General features: G+C 57.8%; 1 protein-coding gene across 6 annotated transcripts in view; it reads left to right on the plus strand.

Moving 5' to 3' along the window:
* The window catches only part of CTNND1 (catenin delta 1), a 32,051-nt gene that overhangs the window by 10,108 nt on the left and 5,246 nt on the right, over positions 1-16,697 (plus strand). For 4 of the 6 annotated variants that reach the window (XM_064453218.1, XM_064453219.1, XM_064453221.1 and 1 more), the window contains exons 2-12: positions 5,248-5,366; positions 6,183-6,502; positions 7,659-7,730; positions 8,006-8,164; positions 8,380-8,912; positions 12,917-13,380; positions 13,485-13,668; positions 13,960-14,077; positions 14,609-14,762; positions 15,159-15,176; positions 15,432-15,500. In XM_064453218.1, coding sequence (XP_064309288.1) covers positions 6,308-6,502; positions 7,659-7,730; positions 8,006-8,164; positions 8,380-8,912; positions 12,917-13,380; positions 13,485-13,668; positions 13,960-14,077; positions 14,609-14,762; positions 15,159-15,176; positions 15,432-15,500 — 1,966 coding nt within the window. In that variant the 5' untranslated portion in view covers positions 5,248-5,366; positions 6,183-6,307. The remainder of the gene's footprint in view (positions 1-5,247; positions 5,367-6,182; positions 6,503-7,658; positions 7,731-8,005; positions 8,165-8,379; positions 8,913-12,916; positions 13,381-13,484; positions 13,669-13,959; positions 14,078-14,608; positions 14,763-15,158; positions 15,177-15,431; positions 15,501-16,697) is intronic. The other 2 variants (XM_064453220.1, XM_064453224.1) reach the window with 2 other exon arrangements.

A 16,697-nucleotide genomic window follows, 5' to 3' on the forward strand; every position in this document is an offset into this window, starting at 1 on the left:
ATGTGGGAGCTGCTGCCCACCATCACCTGTCCTGCTTCCTCTGTGGCCTGAGGGCTGTTGTGCTCTCCTGAACTCAACACAGAAGCAGATGAGATGGGAATGAGTTTGGGCCTATGGGCTTTCTGCCTGATGCCCTGGTGGCTTGCTGCACCTCGGCTAGCATCAGTGCTTGGCCCCCTTGGGCAGGCTGAGGTCTAAGGACTGGTGTGTGAGCCTGAACTGTGTGTTCAGGGGAGTGGAAAGGTGCCAAAGGTGTTGGCTCATTTATTTTTTAGCTAATTGAGACTGACCAGAAGCCTGTGGTGAATTAGCAGGGCTGTGAACCTGTGCAGAGCAAGCAAGTGTAATGCACTGCAAGTGCTCGGACAATTGCAGGCTTGAATTATTGATGGTGTTTCTGTTTTTCCTAAGTGCATCATGATAGGCAACTGGAGCCAGGAGAATTTGTTGTTTTCTCTCTCTTGAGGATGGGGTGGTCTGGTGCTAAGAGCTGTTGATGTTCGCGTTCGAAGGGCGGGCAGCCAGCTGGCCCTCACCAGAGTCCCTCCAGTTGACAGGGCAAGGCAAATTATTTGTCCAGTGTTGCCATTTTTTCTTGTCTGGGGTGCTGGGGACTGTGTTGGAGCAGGAGTAAGTTCCTCGGGGTCCCTCCTGGCTCTGATCATGGCTGGTGGTGGTGAGCCGGAGGAAGGCTGCTCTGCTCATGCCTCACAGCAGCAGGGCAGGGGCTGTGGGGGGTGTCTGGCCATGGTGCCAAACCTTGCCACTTGCTCAACAGGTGCCTAGGAGACACAAACAAGCAGGAAAGCTGTGGGGAGGGCCAGGACTTGGCAGTCAGAGCCAATGTGACCGTCCCCCGTCCCTGGTGGCAGAGGGCTGTTGGGATTGAGCACCTGGTGTGTCCCTTAGCAGGGAGGTGGGGCAGGGCTGATGTGGTGGAGGTGGTTTCTGGCTTCTTAGGTGCATGGGTTGAGCTTTGTCCAAAACCCTCCATGCTGGGGAGTGGCCTTAGCTCCAGGGATCCTAGGACTGTTGGGTGATAGCTCTCTGGGGAGTTGGGGCGCAGAGCAGGGCTGGAGCAGGTCTTTGAAAGGACCCAAGCAGCGCGCTGTGTGCTGGAGATCCCCTGTGCTGCAGTGGGCACTGCCTGTCAAGCCTCCTGCCTGTGTCTTATCTGCCAGATCTTGCCTGTTCTCCCTGGCCTGTGATGTACAATTCCCCATCTGCCAGCTCAGTCTGGCCCCTGGGGTTAATCTTTCCGTGGCTGACAGGGAAGCACTCCTGGTGGGGAGCCTTCAAGGCCTGAATTCCATCCTCCAGCAGAGTAGGGTACAGGTGAACTCTAGGTGGGTATGGCTGTGGTTTGGCCCTGGAAATTATTTTTCCAGGCAAAAGATTTCTTCTGGGGGAAGACAATTTCCCCAAGAAGCAGGGGCAAGAGGTTTTGGAAAAATGTGCCATGCCAAAGCTGTGCCCAGTTGGAAGAGCTCTTGGAGGGCTTGGTGCGGGTTTAGGGTATCTTTCTAGCTACTGCCAAGTGTTTCGTCCAACCAGGAAGATTATGGCGGGTATCTGCAGAGGGGAGCTCTGTGCATGCAAATTGGCTTGTGGTTGCCTCCCTGCCAGCAAGGGGTCTCTTCTCTGAAGGCGCTGTGTGTGGGACATCTCTCTGGACCTGCTCGGGCTTCAGGACCCCTGGGCGCTGCCGACCAGGGTTCGGCTGGTGTCAGGAAGTTGGCAGATGAGATAAGGCCAGAGGGATTTGGATGTAAAGCTTTCTGGGTAGCTGCATTGGTCCCTGGGGGTCCTCTCTTGCTGATAGCTGTGGGGGAAGTGCTCTGGTGATTCTTCTGCCCCGGGGTGTCTTTTGTCTTTAGGCTTTTTGTTTTGCCCTGGACCAAGCCAGCCAAAGTATTTTTGGCTTGCTGGGGTTTTTAAGTAACGGGTGTGTCAGCAAGTGCCTCTCTCATGATGAAAAGGCTTTAATGCAGCCATCCTCAAAGATGGTCAGGGTCTGGCTTTGGAAAAATGCTCTGTAGTTGTATCTTCAGAGGCTGGGGGGAAGGAGGAGGAGGGAATGGGTGCAAAGCGATCCCTGGAATTTCACCCTTGCGGGATCTGGCATACTTGCTGGCTGGCGTGATCAGGCTGCGTAGCTGAGGTGCTCCCCTCCCTGTCTTGCTTTAGAGATGACCGGTGCCCAAAGCTGGCATCAGGAGGCGGTGAGGGGCTGTGCTGTGCCCAGGAAGCCCCTGTCCCTGAAATGCTGGTGTGCGAGCCCCCGTGGGAGGGGTTTGGGGCAGATCCTCCACAGCTCGGCAGGCATAAGGCTGAGTGGCTGTTTGGGGTTTGTGTGCTAGCCAGCTGCAAGGCATCGGCGGTGCTGCAGCCTGGGATGGCGCTGGTGTGTGTCTGCGGGGAGAGCTGGGGACAGCGCCCGCGAACCTCTCTGGACCTGGCACTGCCTCTCGGTAATTATGTCTTTAATCCCGGATCAATGAAGACTACTAGATGGCTGGAGTGAGAGCGGAGGGAGGTGGTGTGTCCTGATGGGAGGCCCCAGGAGGAGAGCTGGGAGAGCCCCTTCAGGCAGCGGGTACCCTGTTCTGCTGGCATCTCTTGCCCATGATGGAGTCGTGCCTGCTGTTCAGGGCATGAGTGACAACCGTGCGTGCAGGGCAGGCTCCAGACACTCAGAGTTGCTACCCCACTGCTCCACATGGCCTGGTCCTGTGGAGAGACCCTCAGGTGACTCTTGAGCATCAGCTGGTCAGTGTTGATGGGCCCAAAGAGCTGTGGGCTCCACTGAGCCTGGGGCAACAGCCCAGCCCCTCCTCTGGCTGCCTGATGCGACAGGCTCCTGGAAAGCCCCTTGGCTGCCTCCTCTCCCTGAGGCTTTCTGCTCTGACCTTGTGGCCTGAAGGGGAAAGGGGGGCCCTGTGCATGTCCCCACACCTCCTCCTGCCTGGGCTGGAGGGGCATTTGTGAGTGCAAGGGGACAAGGAAAGCTGGCAGGCGAGGGACCGACCTGTCCTGTTCCTTCCCCCTGCTGTTGTGTTTATTCCCTGTGGAAGGGACGGGAAGGAAACGGCCTCATAGCTGTTCTGGCCCCTTATCTGGGGCCCTTAATGGCCCTGCAAATTTCATTGTTGGCTTACATGGTCTCTGGGCCATGTTCCCAGGGGATGTGCAGAGGTGGAGACCTGGGGCTGGGGAGGTGTTGCTGCCTGCTTGGCAGCCACGCAGGGCTGGAGGAATCTGCTGGGGTTGCTGTCTCTCCTCTATGTGCCTTCCCGCAGAGGCAAACCCTGCTGGTCTGCAACCACGGCTCAGAACTGAGGCTGCTTGCAAGCAAGTGAGCCTGTTCACAAGAGCGGGGGCTCAGCTAAATCTCTTCTTGAAGCCAGCATGCTGGCTCCATCCTCAGGCACCCCAAAAACCTCTCTTCTGTGTAGAGGGCAGGCTGGGGAGCGGCACACCAGCTTGGGCAGGGTCCTGTCATGGAGGATCCCTTCTCTGCGGAGGGGTGTTCCTCTCCTTTTAAAAGGCTCGGTAAAATACTGCTCTGGAAACAAATGGCAACAAGCCAATAGGGCTTCTGGCTGGGCTTTTGGACACTCCAGTTGCGTAGGGTGTCTGGTGGTAGGACCATCCTCTGACCTGCTGCAGAAGTCTGGGATGTGGCAAGGAGATGCTCCCCCTTTCCTGGGGGAGAGGGACTGGGCCAGTGGCCCAGAGAGCCTTTCCCCAGCACCTGGCTGGCTGCAGCAGCCTCCCCGCAGTAGCACACCATGAGGATGGGCCCTGCAGACATGCCCCGTGTCGACTGAGCGTGACCTTCATCGAGTCCTGCGAGGCAGAGGATTTGGGTCCCTGCTTGAAGTGGGTGGATGCCCACCAAAGACAGGGAGTGTTTGACTGGAGGGTGAGGTGGGATGTGTCAGCACTGTTCCAGGAGGCACCAAACCTCTCCTTCAGAGGATCTCTTTTGCAAATCTGTGGGGCAGGTGAGACCTCGGAGCAGCAAGGGTCAGAGCCATCCCTGCATTTCCATACAAGGCTCGGGGAGTCAAGCTGTTGAAACAGGCCTTAGGGCATACCTGTTGCAAGGTGGGAGGAGTGGAAAGCATCTTGCGTGTGTGAGCCAGGAGTCATGTCTGGGAGCCTCTGAAAGCCTGCTTGGGCTCCTGAGCCAAGAGCGGTGGGCTGCGTTCCTCCCTGGGGTGTGGACTGGCCAGCGAGCATCCCAGCCCACATTGGGCTGGAGCAGGGCGCTGGGAGCTGCAGCAGGCATGGAGTGGGCGTGCGTGTGCCACTGCTTCATCTCTTGGGGGCACTACCTGGGCACAACTAGAAGAACTGGATTTTTTTTATTGATGAAGGCACATCACAGGATGGCGGTGACCAGATGTTCAAAAGCACTGTAGGCAGCCTCCAAAGCACTTGGAAAAAATCCACCCTGTTTCACTGGGCTCAGTCGTGGTGGTGCCATGGTGTCTGATAAGCACCAGGGCTGCCTGTGTCTGAGGGAAGCTCTGGGGGGCAGAGCACAGGGAGGAATGGACTTGTTGGGAGTGGGGGAGGCATTTCAGGAAGGGTTTGATCTGGATACACTTGAGATAGCGTGGGAAACTAACGAAAAAAACCCCAAAAGCCCTGGACTGAGCATCTCTGAAACAGCATCTGCTGTAGGCTGGGATGGGAGTGGCAGGGCTGCCAGGGGCCATGGGGCTGTGGGAGGCCGATGCGACAGGGCTCTGCGGAGGGGCCACTGTTCTCAGTCCCATGTCGCTCTTACTGCCACACCGGGGCGGTGGCACTGGGGGAGTGGGCAGAGCTGATGCTGGAGACCGTGGGAAAGCAGTTTCTGTGCTGGCTGCCTGGCTCGAACGAGTCCCTGCATGCCTGCCATGACTGCACAGGTTTGGGAAAACCTCTGGCGGGCTTGCTGGGACTTGGCTGGGCTGTGCGGGGGGCAGAGGGCTGAGCCCTTGCGCTCCTCTATGCCTGTGTCACTTCCCCATCAGTGGGGAACAGTCGGAGATGCTGGGGTCTCCAGGGAGCTGGGGGGCTGCTGTGGGAACAGTGCTGCGTTTGCCACCCTACCAGCCCTCTCCAGACACTACTATATGCCTCAGAAAAGGGGGTGGGAGAGAGGAGCCTGTTTCCCTGGTCTGTTGCCTGTCCTGCCTTCTGTTTTGAGTTCACTAGTGTGATTTTTTTTGACCTCTTCTGCTGTCCCTGCAGCTCTCTTACCTCCTGCTTCCTCACTGTGGTGGCTGGGCTATTTCTCCCATGACTCTCTGCGTCTAGACCTGGCTGTCCCGTGCCTTTGCCAATCAAACCCGAACTTCCTCCTCTGACAGGTCTGTATGGAAGAATATTGCCTTTCTTTAATCCAAATATGTTGATTGTGGTGTGCTTGTTCACTGTCCCCCTTTGGGAGGGGATGTTGGAGGGGTCCAAGCCAATGCCCACCCCTCGATCTGTGGGCTGAGGACATCCTGGGGCGGCTGCAGGCTTGAGTGCTCTTCGTGAGAACTTGGAGGGTGGTGAGTTTTGGCAGCAGAGGGGCTCATGGGGTCTCCTTCAGGGGGATCCCATTCCACTTCATCCCCTTCCCTGGGTAGGAAAGAGCTGTGGAGCTGGGGCTGTCTCCCCACCTCTTATCACACTAGGGAGGAGGGAGCCCTCTCCCTCAGCCCTTCCCTGGAGGAGGTGATGGGATATGGCTGACTCCTCATTTTGTGGGAGAGCATCCCCTATTCTGCCCCAGGGACATGCCCTCTCCTCCTGCCACTGACTGCGGGCAGCTTTTCCTTGTCCTTGTAGGGGAAGTTTTCCTGCAGCTTGAGGAGGGCCTGTGTGGGAAGAGGGAACCTCCTCAGCACACAGAAGCTCTTCTGAACATGATTCAACCCCAACTGTTTGGTGTCATGGGCAGGACCTTCTGTCCCCTGAAGTGCCACTTCTCCAAGCTTAAATGCTGGGGCAAGGAGCATCTTGAGTCATGCCTGGGGCCATGCTGCTCTAAGACCCTCTTGCCAGCTCTCTGGTGGTGGGTGGGAATGGGTGTTAACGCTATAAGATAATTTTTTTCTGGTTCTGAGAATCTGTCTTAATGAAATCAGTCTCTTCTGACTGCGCTTCTCTCCTCCTTTCCTCCCCCAAATCGCGTGCAGTGAAGAGAGGGGCTCCTGTCCTTCTGGGTCACTTTTCTTCCCTTCACCTTGACACCAAGCCACCTCTGCTTGTGCCTCCCTGTGCCCTCTGCCCCCGCCCTGCCCGTCCTGGGCACCCATCACCTATGGACGACTCGGAAGTGGAGTCGACCGCCAGCATCCTTGCCTCTGTCAAGGAGCAGGAGGCACAGTTCGAGAAGCTGACCCGGGCGCTCGAGGAGGAACGGCGCCATGTCTCAGCCCAGCTGGAACGAGTCCGGGTCTCCCCACAGGACGCCGGCTCGGGCTTGGCCAACGGCACACTCACCCGGCGGCACCAGGTAAAATACCCCCTCAGCAGAGGTGGGTGCGGAGGCTCCTGGAGCCCCTGTCTGTGTCAGTCTTGGCTCGGAGTGGGCAGCCCAGGCCTGGCTCCCTTCCTTTGGCCCTCCTTGGGTACGCGAGGTGGAGGAGGGCTAGGCTGGTCTTGTGATGCTGATGGTGCTGTATGTGCGCTGGGGCTGAAGGTGATCTGTGGATGTGCAAACCTACCTTGTCAGCCAGAGTCGTCTGGGGAGAAGGAGCCAGCCTCGGAGGGTCTTGCTACCAGGTCAGCTCTGGTTTGGCTTTGTGAAGGTTGGAGGCTGGCTGTATTCAGTGCCTGGGCATCTTTGCTCCCCATCCCACTCAGCTTCTTGGAAGGTGGCTGAAATGCAGAAGTTGGTGTATAGCTGTGAGGGAGTGGGTCTTGTGTGATGATGGGCAAGTCCCTGGAATCTTGGTCTATCCCCCAGACAGCCAAACCAGGACTGGGAGAGATAAATTTTTTTTTTTCTACAGGGCTGGAAATGTGGTTTCATCTGTCTTGGCTTGAGGTGTCTCTCTCCTGGGCTCTGTTTTGGGGAGGGGTGCTCAGAGGTCTGGTGCGTGGTGGTGTGCGTTTCCAGCAGGTGGAAAGGCAGGTGCCGTTCTGGCTGTGGAAGGTGATGGTGCTAGGGAGGGACCTGTGGGTCGGGGAAGGAAAGGGTGGGCAGAGGAGTCATGCAAGAGAGTCAAATAGTAGCACTGTGCAATCAGGGCTGAGCATCCGTGCTGTTCCCTCACAATCCGTGGGGGCCTCTGGAATGTTGCTCGCAGCTCCTGCAACTGGAAGGTGCGGAAAGCCTCCGGGTCATGCTGGGGTGCAGGGAAGGGTCTTGGCCATTCCATCAGGAGCGTGTGGGCACTGTGGGAGAGCTGGGATGTCTGGAGGGGGCTGAATGGTGTGTCTTCCAACCCTTCCCCAGGCTGGAAGGGGGGGGGGGGTGGCTCGCTCTACATTGCATGGACCCCCAAGGAGCATGTTCCTCCCCTGGGAGCAGCGTGTGGTGTGTGCGTTGGATGCCTGTCAGATGCAGAAGATGGCCTGTTCAGGGCCTGGCAGGGAAGGGGAATATGGATATATGGGATCCCAGCAGTGGGAGATCAGTCTAGTAACAGGCCTGCTGTGTGTTTCAGAACGGCCGTTTCTTGGGCGATGCTGACCTGGAAAGACAGAAATACCCAGATCTGAAGCTCAACGGGCCCCAGGTAAGGGGAGCTGAGCCCCCTGGCTGTGCGCAGCCTGCTTGCTGGGTGGGGGTGCAGGGCCAGGGCTCCAGTGTCCCCACCCTAGCTGGGAGAGGGGGGACTTGTTTCTAATGTGGCTGCCCTGGCTTCAAGGGGCTTTGGCTGTGGAGTTGTTGGTACCCCCTCCCATGCAAGTGGATGTCAGGGCTCCCTGAGAGGTGAATCTCGGCTTGCTCGCTCCAGGGAGGCCCATGTTGGGGGTGGGGGGCTCACTGCCTGTCCCTTGTTCCCCTCAGGACCACAGCCACCTCTTGTACAGCACAATCCCCAGGATGCAGGATCCGGGCCAGATCGTGGAGGAGACGTACACCATGGAGGAGGACCCAGAAGGGGCCATGTCGGTTGTGTCTGTGGAGACGTCGGATGATGGGACCACCCGGCGTACAGAGACGACGGTACAGGCATGGGGAGAGTGTGGTGGGACAGGTCTCCGGCCAGGGACCCTGATGGCGGGTGCCACAGCCCCGATGTCTGCCAGCTTGCCATGCTGTGGGCTGAAATGGGGTGTGACATCTGCCTGCAGTAAGGTGCTGGGCTGGAAGGGGCATCTGGGGATGCAGGGATGTGGTGGATTTCCTGATGGGAGTGTGTCCTGCATCTGTCCCTCTAGGTGAAGAAAGTGGTGAAGACTGTGACCACCCGGACAGTGCAGCAGGTGCCAGTAGGGCCTGACGGGTTACCTTTGGAAACCTCCCCTGTCACCAGCAACTACGTCCAGACCATGGACAGGAACTTCCGCAAGACAGGCAATGGGGGCCCTGGTGGCTACCTGAGCCAGCCAGGCACAGCCACTCTCCCTCGTAACTACCACTACCCTGATGGCTATGGCCGCCCTTACGAGGACGGCTACCCAGGCAGCGATCACAGCTATGGCAGCCTGTCCCGTGTCACCCGCATCGATGAGCGCTACCGGCCCCCCATGGACACCTACCGGGCCCCAAGCCGTCAGGACATCTACGGCCCCCAGCCTCAAGTGCGTGTTGGGGGCAGCAACATGGACCTCAACCACTTCCACCCTGAGCCATATGGCCTGGAGGATGACCAGCGCAGTGTGGGCTTTGAAGACGTGGACTACGGGCTTATGTCTGACTATGGCACGGCCAGGCGGGCAGGGACCCCATCTGATCCTCGGCGGCGGCTCAGGTATGCGGCAGGAGGCACTGGGGTGGGGTGTGCTATGGGGTCCCTTTAACGTCACCCTCTTTGGAGGAAGGAAGACTGCAGAGACAATACTCTGAACTGAGTCACATGTGGCCCATGCAGGAGAAAACTTGCATCCGCTTCTAATTGTCTGCTTAATTGGTGGTTAAAACTTGGTGCTAATTGAGCCTGTCCTCCTGCAGCAAGGAGTTCCACTGGGCGGTTGGATGTAGCTCCGGGCCCTTCCTCCTGTGCCACATTCTGCTAGTGGGACGGCGGGCACATCTGTGCCCCAGCCTGCCTTCTCCTGCTGAGAACCGTGCCTGATGCGGGCTGTGCAGCACAGCCCCGCATCAGAAGTAGCAGCAGCCTTGCGATCGTGCTCTTGCTGAGCTGAGAGCAGCCCCAGGGAGTGGTGCTGAGCCCAGCGCTGGGGTGAGCGAGGCTCAGCCCCACAGTGCCCCGGGGAGTGTTCCTGCAGCACGGGCAGGGCGGGAGAAGCTGCTCAACCTGTTTGGTGGTAGCAGCTTCTCCCCCTTGTTTGTCTGCAGGTGATCTGCGGCTCCTCCAGCCTGACTGCTGAGCAACTGCCCTGCCAGGCTGCGGCTGCCCTTGGGCAGCCAGAGCAGGGTCCTGGTGGTCTTTTAACTGCCCTGCCAGGCATGTGGCCAGGCATCCTGCGGTGTTAACATGCCTGAGGCCGTGACTGCTATAGACTGGTGTCTTGTGCCAGCTGTGTCTCTTGCACAAATGCTGCTGCCTGCTTAAGCCTCTCCGCCTGCTCTGCTTGCTGCCTGGGCTATCAAGCGGGGTTTGGGGAGGTGCTGGAGGGAGGAGGACTCAGGATGGTGAGGGAGGAATGGAGCGAGGGGCTGAGCCTGGGTCCCAGAGATGAGGAGGGGGCTGTGTCAGCGTGCAATGATGGATGTATATCTCCTGAGTGCCCGTGGGTGGGGAGGGGGTAGAGGAGACATGTAAGGCTAGGGTGTAAAACAGAGGCAGAAGAGACAGACCCGAGGGAAGGGAGGCTCTTGCCAGCCCCTGCTGGAGATCTGCCTGTCTCAAGGCACATACTCGGAATCCATGGTAGTTCCTGGTTGCTGAAGCGACTAAAGGAGGAGCTTTGTCCTTTTGGTTTGTGCCAGCACAAGCGTTTCTGTTGCTGTGCTGAACCAGTCAGGGCGGTTGTTCATCCAGATTGATTTCCCCGGCTTGCCTCACCTTGTGAAGCTTGTGCTGGCTAGAGGAGGGCGGGCAAGGCTGCTGCCTGCATCAACTCAGGCAGCCTGCGAGAGGCCAGCACTAGCAGTTTTGAGCACGTGGCAGTCATGGCTAGCCCCTTGGTGAGCAGCTTGGGCAGAAGGGGTTAAGCAAGCGTATCTGACCTGTGGCTGCTTCGCTCCAGCATGGGGCTGTGGAGGGAGTAAATGCCAGCTGAGACAGAAGGCTCTGGCTTGCAAACCTTCCCTGGGTTTGTGTCCTGCCCTCCCTGGATGGCCCGGTCTGCTCTAGTCAGCCTTTGAGACCATGCGTCCTCTCTTGGCTGGATGGTGTCTGTGTTCCTTCTGGCCCTCCAGATCCTGGAGGACAGGAGTTACAGGAGCCAGGTGCAGGAGCTGCAGCCAGGTGGGAGACCGGGGACTTCAGTCACAACAGGGGACGAAGGTCCCACTTCCAAGCACAGCCAAGGAGCAGCCCTGGTGGAGATGTTAGCTTGTCCTGCAGGGGCCATGCATGGTATGGAAAGATGGGTTGGCGTGGCCCATGAGCAGGCTCTCCCTCCCCAGGCAGACTGGTAAAGATCCAGCACTCTGTGGAATCCAGGTGCTGTTGAGCTTGGCTTGTCCCCTGCCTTCTCAGTTACCATCTGTGCTCAGCTGCCCAGCTTGAAGGAGTGGGAACAGGTGAGATCAGCGTCCCCCTTGCCCCAGAGATGTTTGTCTTGAGTGGGGGCCTAGCTGTTAATGACTTCCTTCAGGGAGGCAGCTTGCCAGGCACGCAGGAGACGAAGCATGTTGAGCCGAGAGCCAGCATGTGCTGGCTGCCTTTGGCCACACAGTGTGCAGGTCCCCTCTCCTGTGGCTCCTCTCAGAGCTCCTTCTCTGCAGGGGAAGAGGGAAGGGGGAGGCTCAGTGGCAGTGCAGGGTGTGATCCCTGCTCCCTGCCAGTCCCGTCCCACCCGGAGGGGCAGGGGGATCCAGCACTGTATGACCCTTGCGGCTGGGCGGGAGGTCCCTTTCAGGGTGCGTGAGTCTTGGTATGGGAGTGAGGAGAGCTGCTGGCCATGTTGACAAGCATCAGGTGGCTTGTTTGCAGTGCTGGTACTTGGCTGCATCTTGCTCCTGCCTTGTCCTGCTGGTGATGGTGGTCGGCATGGTGCATGGAGCACTGTGCGCCGCAGCGGTGGGGAGTGACCCCCTGGAGTGGCTGGACTCCTCAGCATCTTTCAGTAGCCAGGCCATGTGGCAAGCAGCGTGTTTCACCATTGGGTCATGCTGACGCCAAGCTCACAGCCCGCTGCAGCCGCCTGTGGTGGCACTGTGTGGGCAGTGATGCAGCAGCACCTGAGGGGGATGTGGCTGTGAAAGGCTGGCACCCAGAGCTGGTGATTTTGGCGAGTCCTGTACCAGAAACTGGGGAAAGCAGCGGTGTAAGGAGCAGAACCTGCTGCCATCCTTTGCAAGTTTTTCTGCCTGCTCGGGGAGGCAGGGGGCTGCCTGCACCTCATTTGGGAGCTCAGAAGGTGGCTGAGCGGTCCTCAGAGCAGATGTGAGCCAGAAGATGCTATTTCATCTTGGACCCTGGTTGTGCATCCCCAAGTGCCCTGACACAGCACAGGTGGCAGCAGCAGTCAGGCCTCTCTGTTTAAGTGCCAAGTCCCATCCTATCCCCTTCTACTGGAAATTGCTGGACTCCTCTGCCTGGGTGGGGGAGGGATTATATTGCCAGTAACTACAAAAATAGGGTGAGAATGTGGTGAAAATAGGGATTCCATGTGGTGGATGTTCTGGGGGTTTTAAATGTCACCTTGGTGCAAGGGGGGACTAGTTGCATGTTCTTGCAGCTTCCGTGTGCTCGTTGGGCTGCTAGGCCTGTGGGTGAACCCCTCTTCTCCAGGGCAGGGCGTGTGGGACAACAGCTCTTCCCCGTGCCTGAGCTGGGAGCAGTGAGGTCAATCCTTGGAGCCCAGGTGTCCACTGATGCCCAACTAAGCCTGTCCCCTAGGCAGCAGCGCAACTTGTATATATTGCTGGGCACCTGCAGGCCACAGAATGTGAGCCCCATCCTGGGTAAAAAAAAAAAAACAACTTTTTTCCTAGTCGTGATGCTCTGAAACAATGGCAGTGGCTTGGTCTGGCAGCAGCTGGTGTGTGCTGGCCCGCTGTGGGGCAGCGGGAGTGACGGGTGCTGTGCTGGATACAGCCAGACGGTGCAGCAGAGAACTGGAGAGCCTGAAACCGGGCTCTGGGCGCTCGCTGCACCCACGCAGTGCTGAGGGCAGTGCTGTGGTGTAACGGGCCTGGGGAACTCCTGGGTGGCTTGCTCTCCCAGCAATCTGTTGTGGTATGAACTTGCCCTCTAGTGGCTGCAGGCCCAAATGGTGTTTTGTGCCTTGAGGGCTGGCTGCTGCCTCCGTGGAGGTTACGCAGAGACCGGGATCCAGCCTCCGACCCAAAGCTAAACCCGGTGGGTGGGAAGGGACTGGAGTAGCTGTTGAGGCTGCCGCCTTCTGGGCAAAAACTGCCCGCTTCCTGAGCGGGCCTGGGGACGCATGGGGGGTGGCCTTCTGCAGCTATGGACTCCAACTGGACCCTGTGTGGGGAGCAGGAAGGTGCCCCAGCACTGCTCTGCTGCCTGGCTCCCAGGCCTTGATGGGAGTGTGCTCCAGCAGGGTAGTGGTGACTAGACACTGAATGCTTCAGTCCATCTTCTGGTGGGTTGGAGGGGGCACAGCATCCCCCGCCAGGTCTAGGGCTCATGCTGGTGCCTGCTGTTTGCTCTTCTAGGAGTTATGAAGACATGCTGGTGGATGAAGTGGCCCCCGACCGCTACTACTGGGCCCCCCTGGCTCAGCACGAGCGGGGTAGCTTGGCCAGTCTGGACAGTCTGCGGAAGGGAGGTCCGGCCCCGGGTAATTGGCGCCAGCCAGAACTGCCAGAGGTAATAAACATGCTGAGCTACCGGCTGGATGCTGTCAAGTCCAACGCAGCCGCCTACCTGCAGCACCTCTGCTACCGTAATGACAAGGTGAAGACGGAGGTGCGCAAGCTGAAGGGTATTCCCGTGCTGGTGGGATTGCTAGACCACCCCAAGAAAGAGGTGCACTACGGTGCCTGTGGAGCCCTCAAGAACATCTCCTTTGGAAAGGATCAAGACAATAAGATTGCCATCAAGAACTGCGATGGTGTACCTGCTTTGGTGCGCCTGTTGCGGAAGGCCCATGACATGGACCTCACAGAGGTCATCACAGGTAATGGCTCCTGGGAGGAGAGGAGGGGCTACTCTGTTGGGTGAGGGATGCACAGTGCGGGTTTGTAAGCCCACATTGGTCACCTCCCGCCTGTGGCATTGCAGGAACACTGTGGAACCTGTCCTCACATGACTCTATCAAGATGGCCATTGTGGATCATGCGCTACACGCCCTGACCGATGAGGTTGTCATTCCCCGCTCGGGCTGGGAGCGGGAACCCAATGAGGACTCGAAACCCCGCCATATTGAGTGGGAGTCGGTGCTCACCAACACTGCTGGCTGCCTTAGGTATGGGGAGGGGGGCTACCAACTGCTGGCAGAGAGCTGGTGTGGGTTGGGGCTGCTGAAACGCCCTTTCCTGGCTGTTTCTGCAAGCTTTCTGGGACCGCCAAACAGTGTCTGCAGAGGAGCTGCTCTCCTAGGACAGCTACTGGTGGTGTAGTCCTTGACTCTGGAGGTGTTTCTCTTCTGTAGCTTCCCTCCACTGAGTCGTTCTCTGGTTTGAGTTCTGCTGGGTGTGGGCTGTTCCTTGCCTGCCCTCAGCTGTCTCTCCCATGACGGTTCTCTCCTGCCTGCCAGGAACGTGAGCTCAGAGCGGAGCGAGGCCCGTCGGAAGCTGCGGGAATGTGACGGGCTGGTGGATGCCCTGATCTACATCGTCCAGTCTGAGATCGGCCAGAAGGACTCGGACAGCAAGGTACCACAGAGGTCTGACAGGACTAGGTTGGGAAAACCTGATCCAGGCTCGTGCTTTTCCATGATCTCCACCTGGGAGAAGAGAGCCTGTGTGGGGTGAGATCTGGGGACTGTTTGACCAGGAGGCGCCTGGTACTCGGCCTGCAGTAGGAATGTTGGCCCTCCAACAGGGGTTTAGTGGTGTTGCTCATCCCCATGCTGGTATCCCCTGGCCCAGGGCTCCCTGGTCTGCCCTGAGGCAGAGGCGTTAGCCTCAACTTGCATTGAGACTTTCCTTAGACCTTTTGTGCTAATGGCAGAGGTTATTTTTTTTGACCCAGCCGAGTATGAACTCATGCCAGGCAAACTGGCCATGCCTGCTTTGGGATGGGGATAGCTCAAGCTCCATCTGAGATGCAGCTGCATATCCCCTTGGTCCCAGTTCAGCCCCCCTTGGCCTGGCTCTGGGTTGCAAGCTGTGATGGGGCCCTCACTCAGAGACAAGGGGTGGGCATGTGCTGCTCCAGGTCAAATTATCTGGCTTTCTGTCTAGCTGGTGGAGAACTGTGTGTGCCTGCTGAGAAACTTGTCCTACCAAGTCCACCGTGAGATCCCCCATGCCGAGCGCTACCAGGAGACACCTCTGGCCCCTGCTAACAATGCTGGGCCCCATGCTGCAAGCTGCTTTGGTGCCAAGAAGGGCAAAGGTTCGTTGGCTGGTAGCAGCATGGAGGGAGGTGGGCTAAAGTCAGATCTACTGCAGTGGAGCTTGAGGGTGGTCTGGGGTGTCTGTGTTCCTACTCTGGGCAACTCTTGTGTGAAGGCTAAACTGCAGCTTTCTCTGGAGGCGGCGGGGTCCGTGCCTCCCCTGGCTCTGGGAGCTACTGCCTGGCTTACCCAAATCGTTTGACACAAGCTAATGGTGGGTTTCTGTGGTGGTGGGATGGTGATGGATAGATGTCCACTAACTGCACACCTCCCCTTGTCTCCTGTGTTGTCCCTTCCCTTTGCTTTCATGCCAAATGATCTGCCCCATGATGCTGTCGGCACCTCTCTCCTCCTGCCTCCCCTCTCTCCTGTCCCTCTCTCCGCTTCGCCAATAGACGAATGGTTCTCCAGAGGTGAGTGTGCTCTTAGTTTTAATTTTTCCGTGGTTTGATTGGGTGCTTTCTCTAGCCCTCTTTGTTCGCCCCTACCCCCCAGCAGGGCACGTGCTGCCTGCAGTGTGGCTAATGCCCTTGACATCCCCTCCTGGGACATGCTGGTAGCTTAGCTTCAGCTCGCCTCTGGGCCTGTTCTCCTAGCAAGTGGCAAAGAACTGCTGGGCTGAGATAGGGAGATGAGATGTCTTACGCCTTTCTGTTTGCCCTTTGAAGGTAAAAAGCTCCCAGAAGACCCCGGTACTGATACAGTGGATTTTCCCAAAAGAACAACTCCAGCCAAAGGTATGTTCCCCAGTGTGTTTGTGCAGAGATGGGTGTGCGGGGCTGCTTCACCACAAGCAGTCCAGGAGAGGAATGAATAGAGCTGATTTCATATTGAAGTGAGCCTCTCAAATGGGCAGAGGTTTGGTTTGGAGGAGATATGTGCCTGTTAAAGTACTAGCTCTGCCACAGATAGTTGTGAGGATGCTTGTTATGCTTGTTGTGCTTGGAGGAGGTCAATGCTCTTTCAAGACAGGCTTCCTGGGGCTGTGGAGGGAACTATTGCTCTAGGGACTGAGGGACAGCATGGTGACACAGACCTAGGAAGGTTAGCCCTCTCTGGTGGTCTCAGACTTCTCAGTATGATTGCCCTCTTTCCTCCTTTTCTCTCTTCGGCTTGAAGAACAGGCAGGATGTAAAGCCAAAAAACCCTGCCATAAAGTGTTCTCCAGCATGAGGAAGAGTCATTCCAAGAAACTTCTGGGGACAAGTGGCTGGCTGCCTAGAGGGCTGTGAATCACAGCCCCTCTCTAGCTGGCCAAGCAGTGGGCATTAGCCCAGGGCTTGAGTTCAGCTCCTGCTACAAAACACCCTGTGGTTTCCTGGGAGGACCCTGGTGCTCCCAGGGTTATGAAGAGTCAAGCCAGAAGAATCACAAGGAGACTTAGGAATAGACCTGACCTTGTGAGCAGCTCAAACGTGGTGGTGGCTCCTCAGGCTGATCTGGGCTGTGGGAAGAATCAGCACCCATCTCTGGTAGAAGTCTGAGAAGCCACCTGCTCTGTCTTTGGGGCCTGGGGATGTCTCTCACCACAGCTGAGGACAGAGCAGGATGGAGAACCTGGCCTTGCAACTGCAATCTCACTGCTGCTTTAGAAGTCGCTTCTGGGGATATGTTGCCATGGAAGAGTTAATACTTGAAGGCCCGATCCCTGCCTGCTTGCTAGGGTAGTGGTGAGCTGGAGACCTGGTGTCTTCAGTCTCTGGGGATGAGCTGAACCCAAGCTTCTTCAGCATGGTGTTGGTGGCCACTTGCTTGGGGTGTTTCCCCTTCCTCCTGCTGAGAGTGCAGGCTGGCCTTTTGCTACCACAGTGCCCAGCTGCCAAGCTTGCTGCCTGACCATGTGCCCTTGCCTGGGTTGGGTATGTGTCAGCCAGGTGTTATACTGAAATTGAGGTCTCCCTGCTGATGGTAGCAGTGCTGCAGCTCAGCCCGAA

Source organism: Phalacrocorax carbo, chromosome 5 (genome assembly GCF_963921805.1).
Source record: "Phalacrocorax carbo chromosome 5, bPhaCar2.1, whole genome shotgun sequence".
NCBI lineage: Eukaryota > Metazoa > Chordata > Aves > Suliformes > Phalacrocoracidae > Phalacrocorax > Phalacrocorax carbo.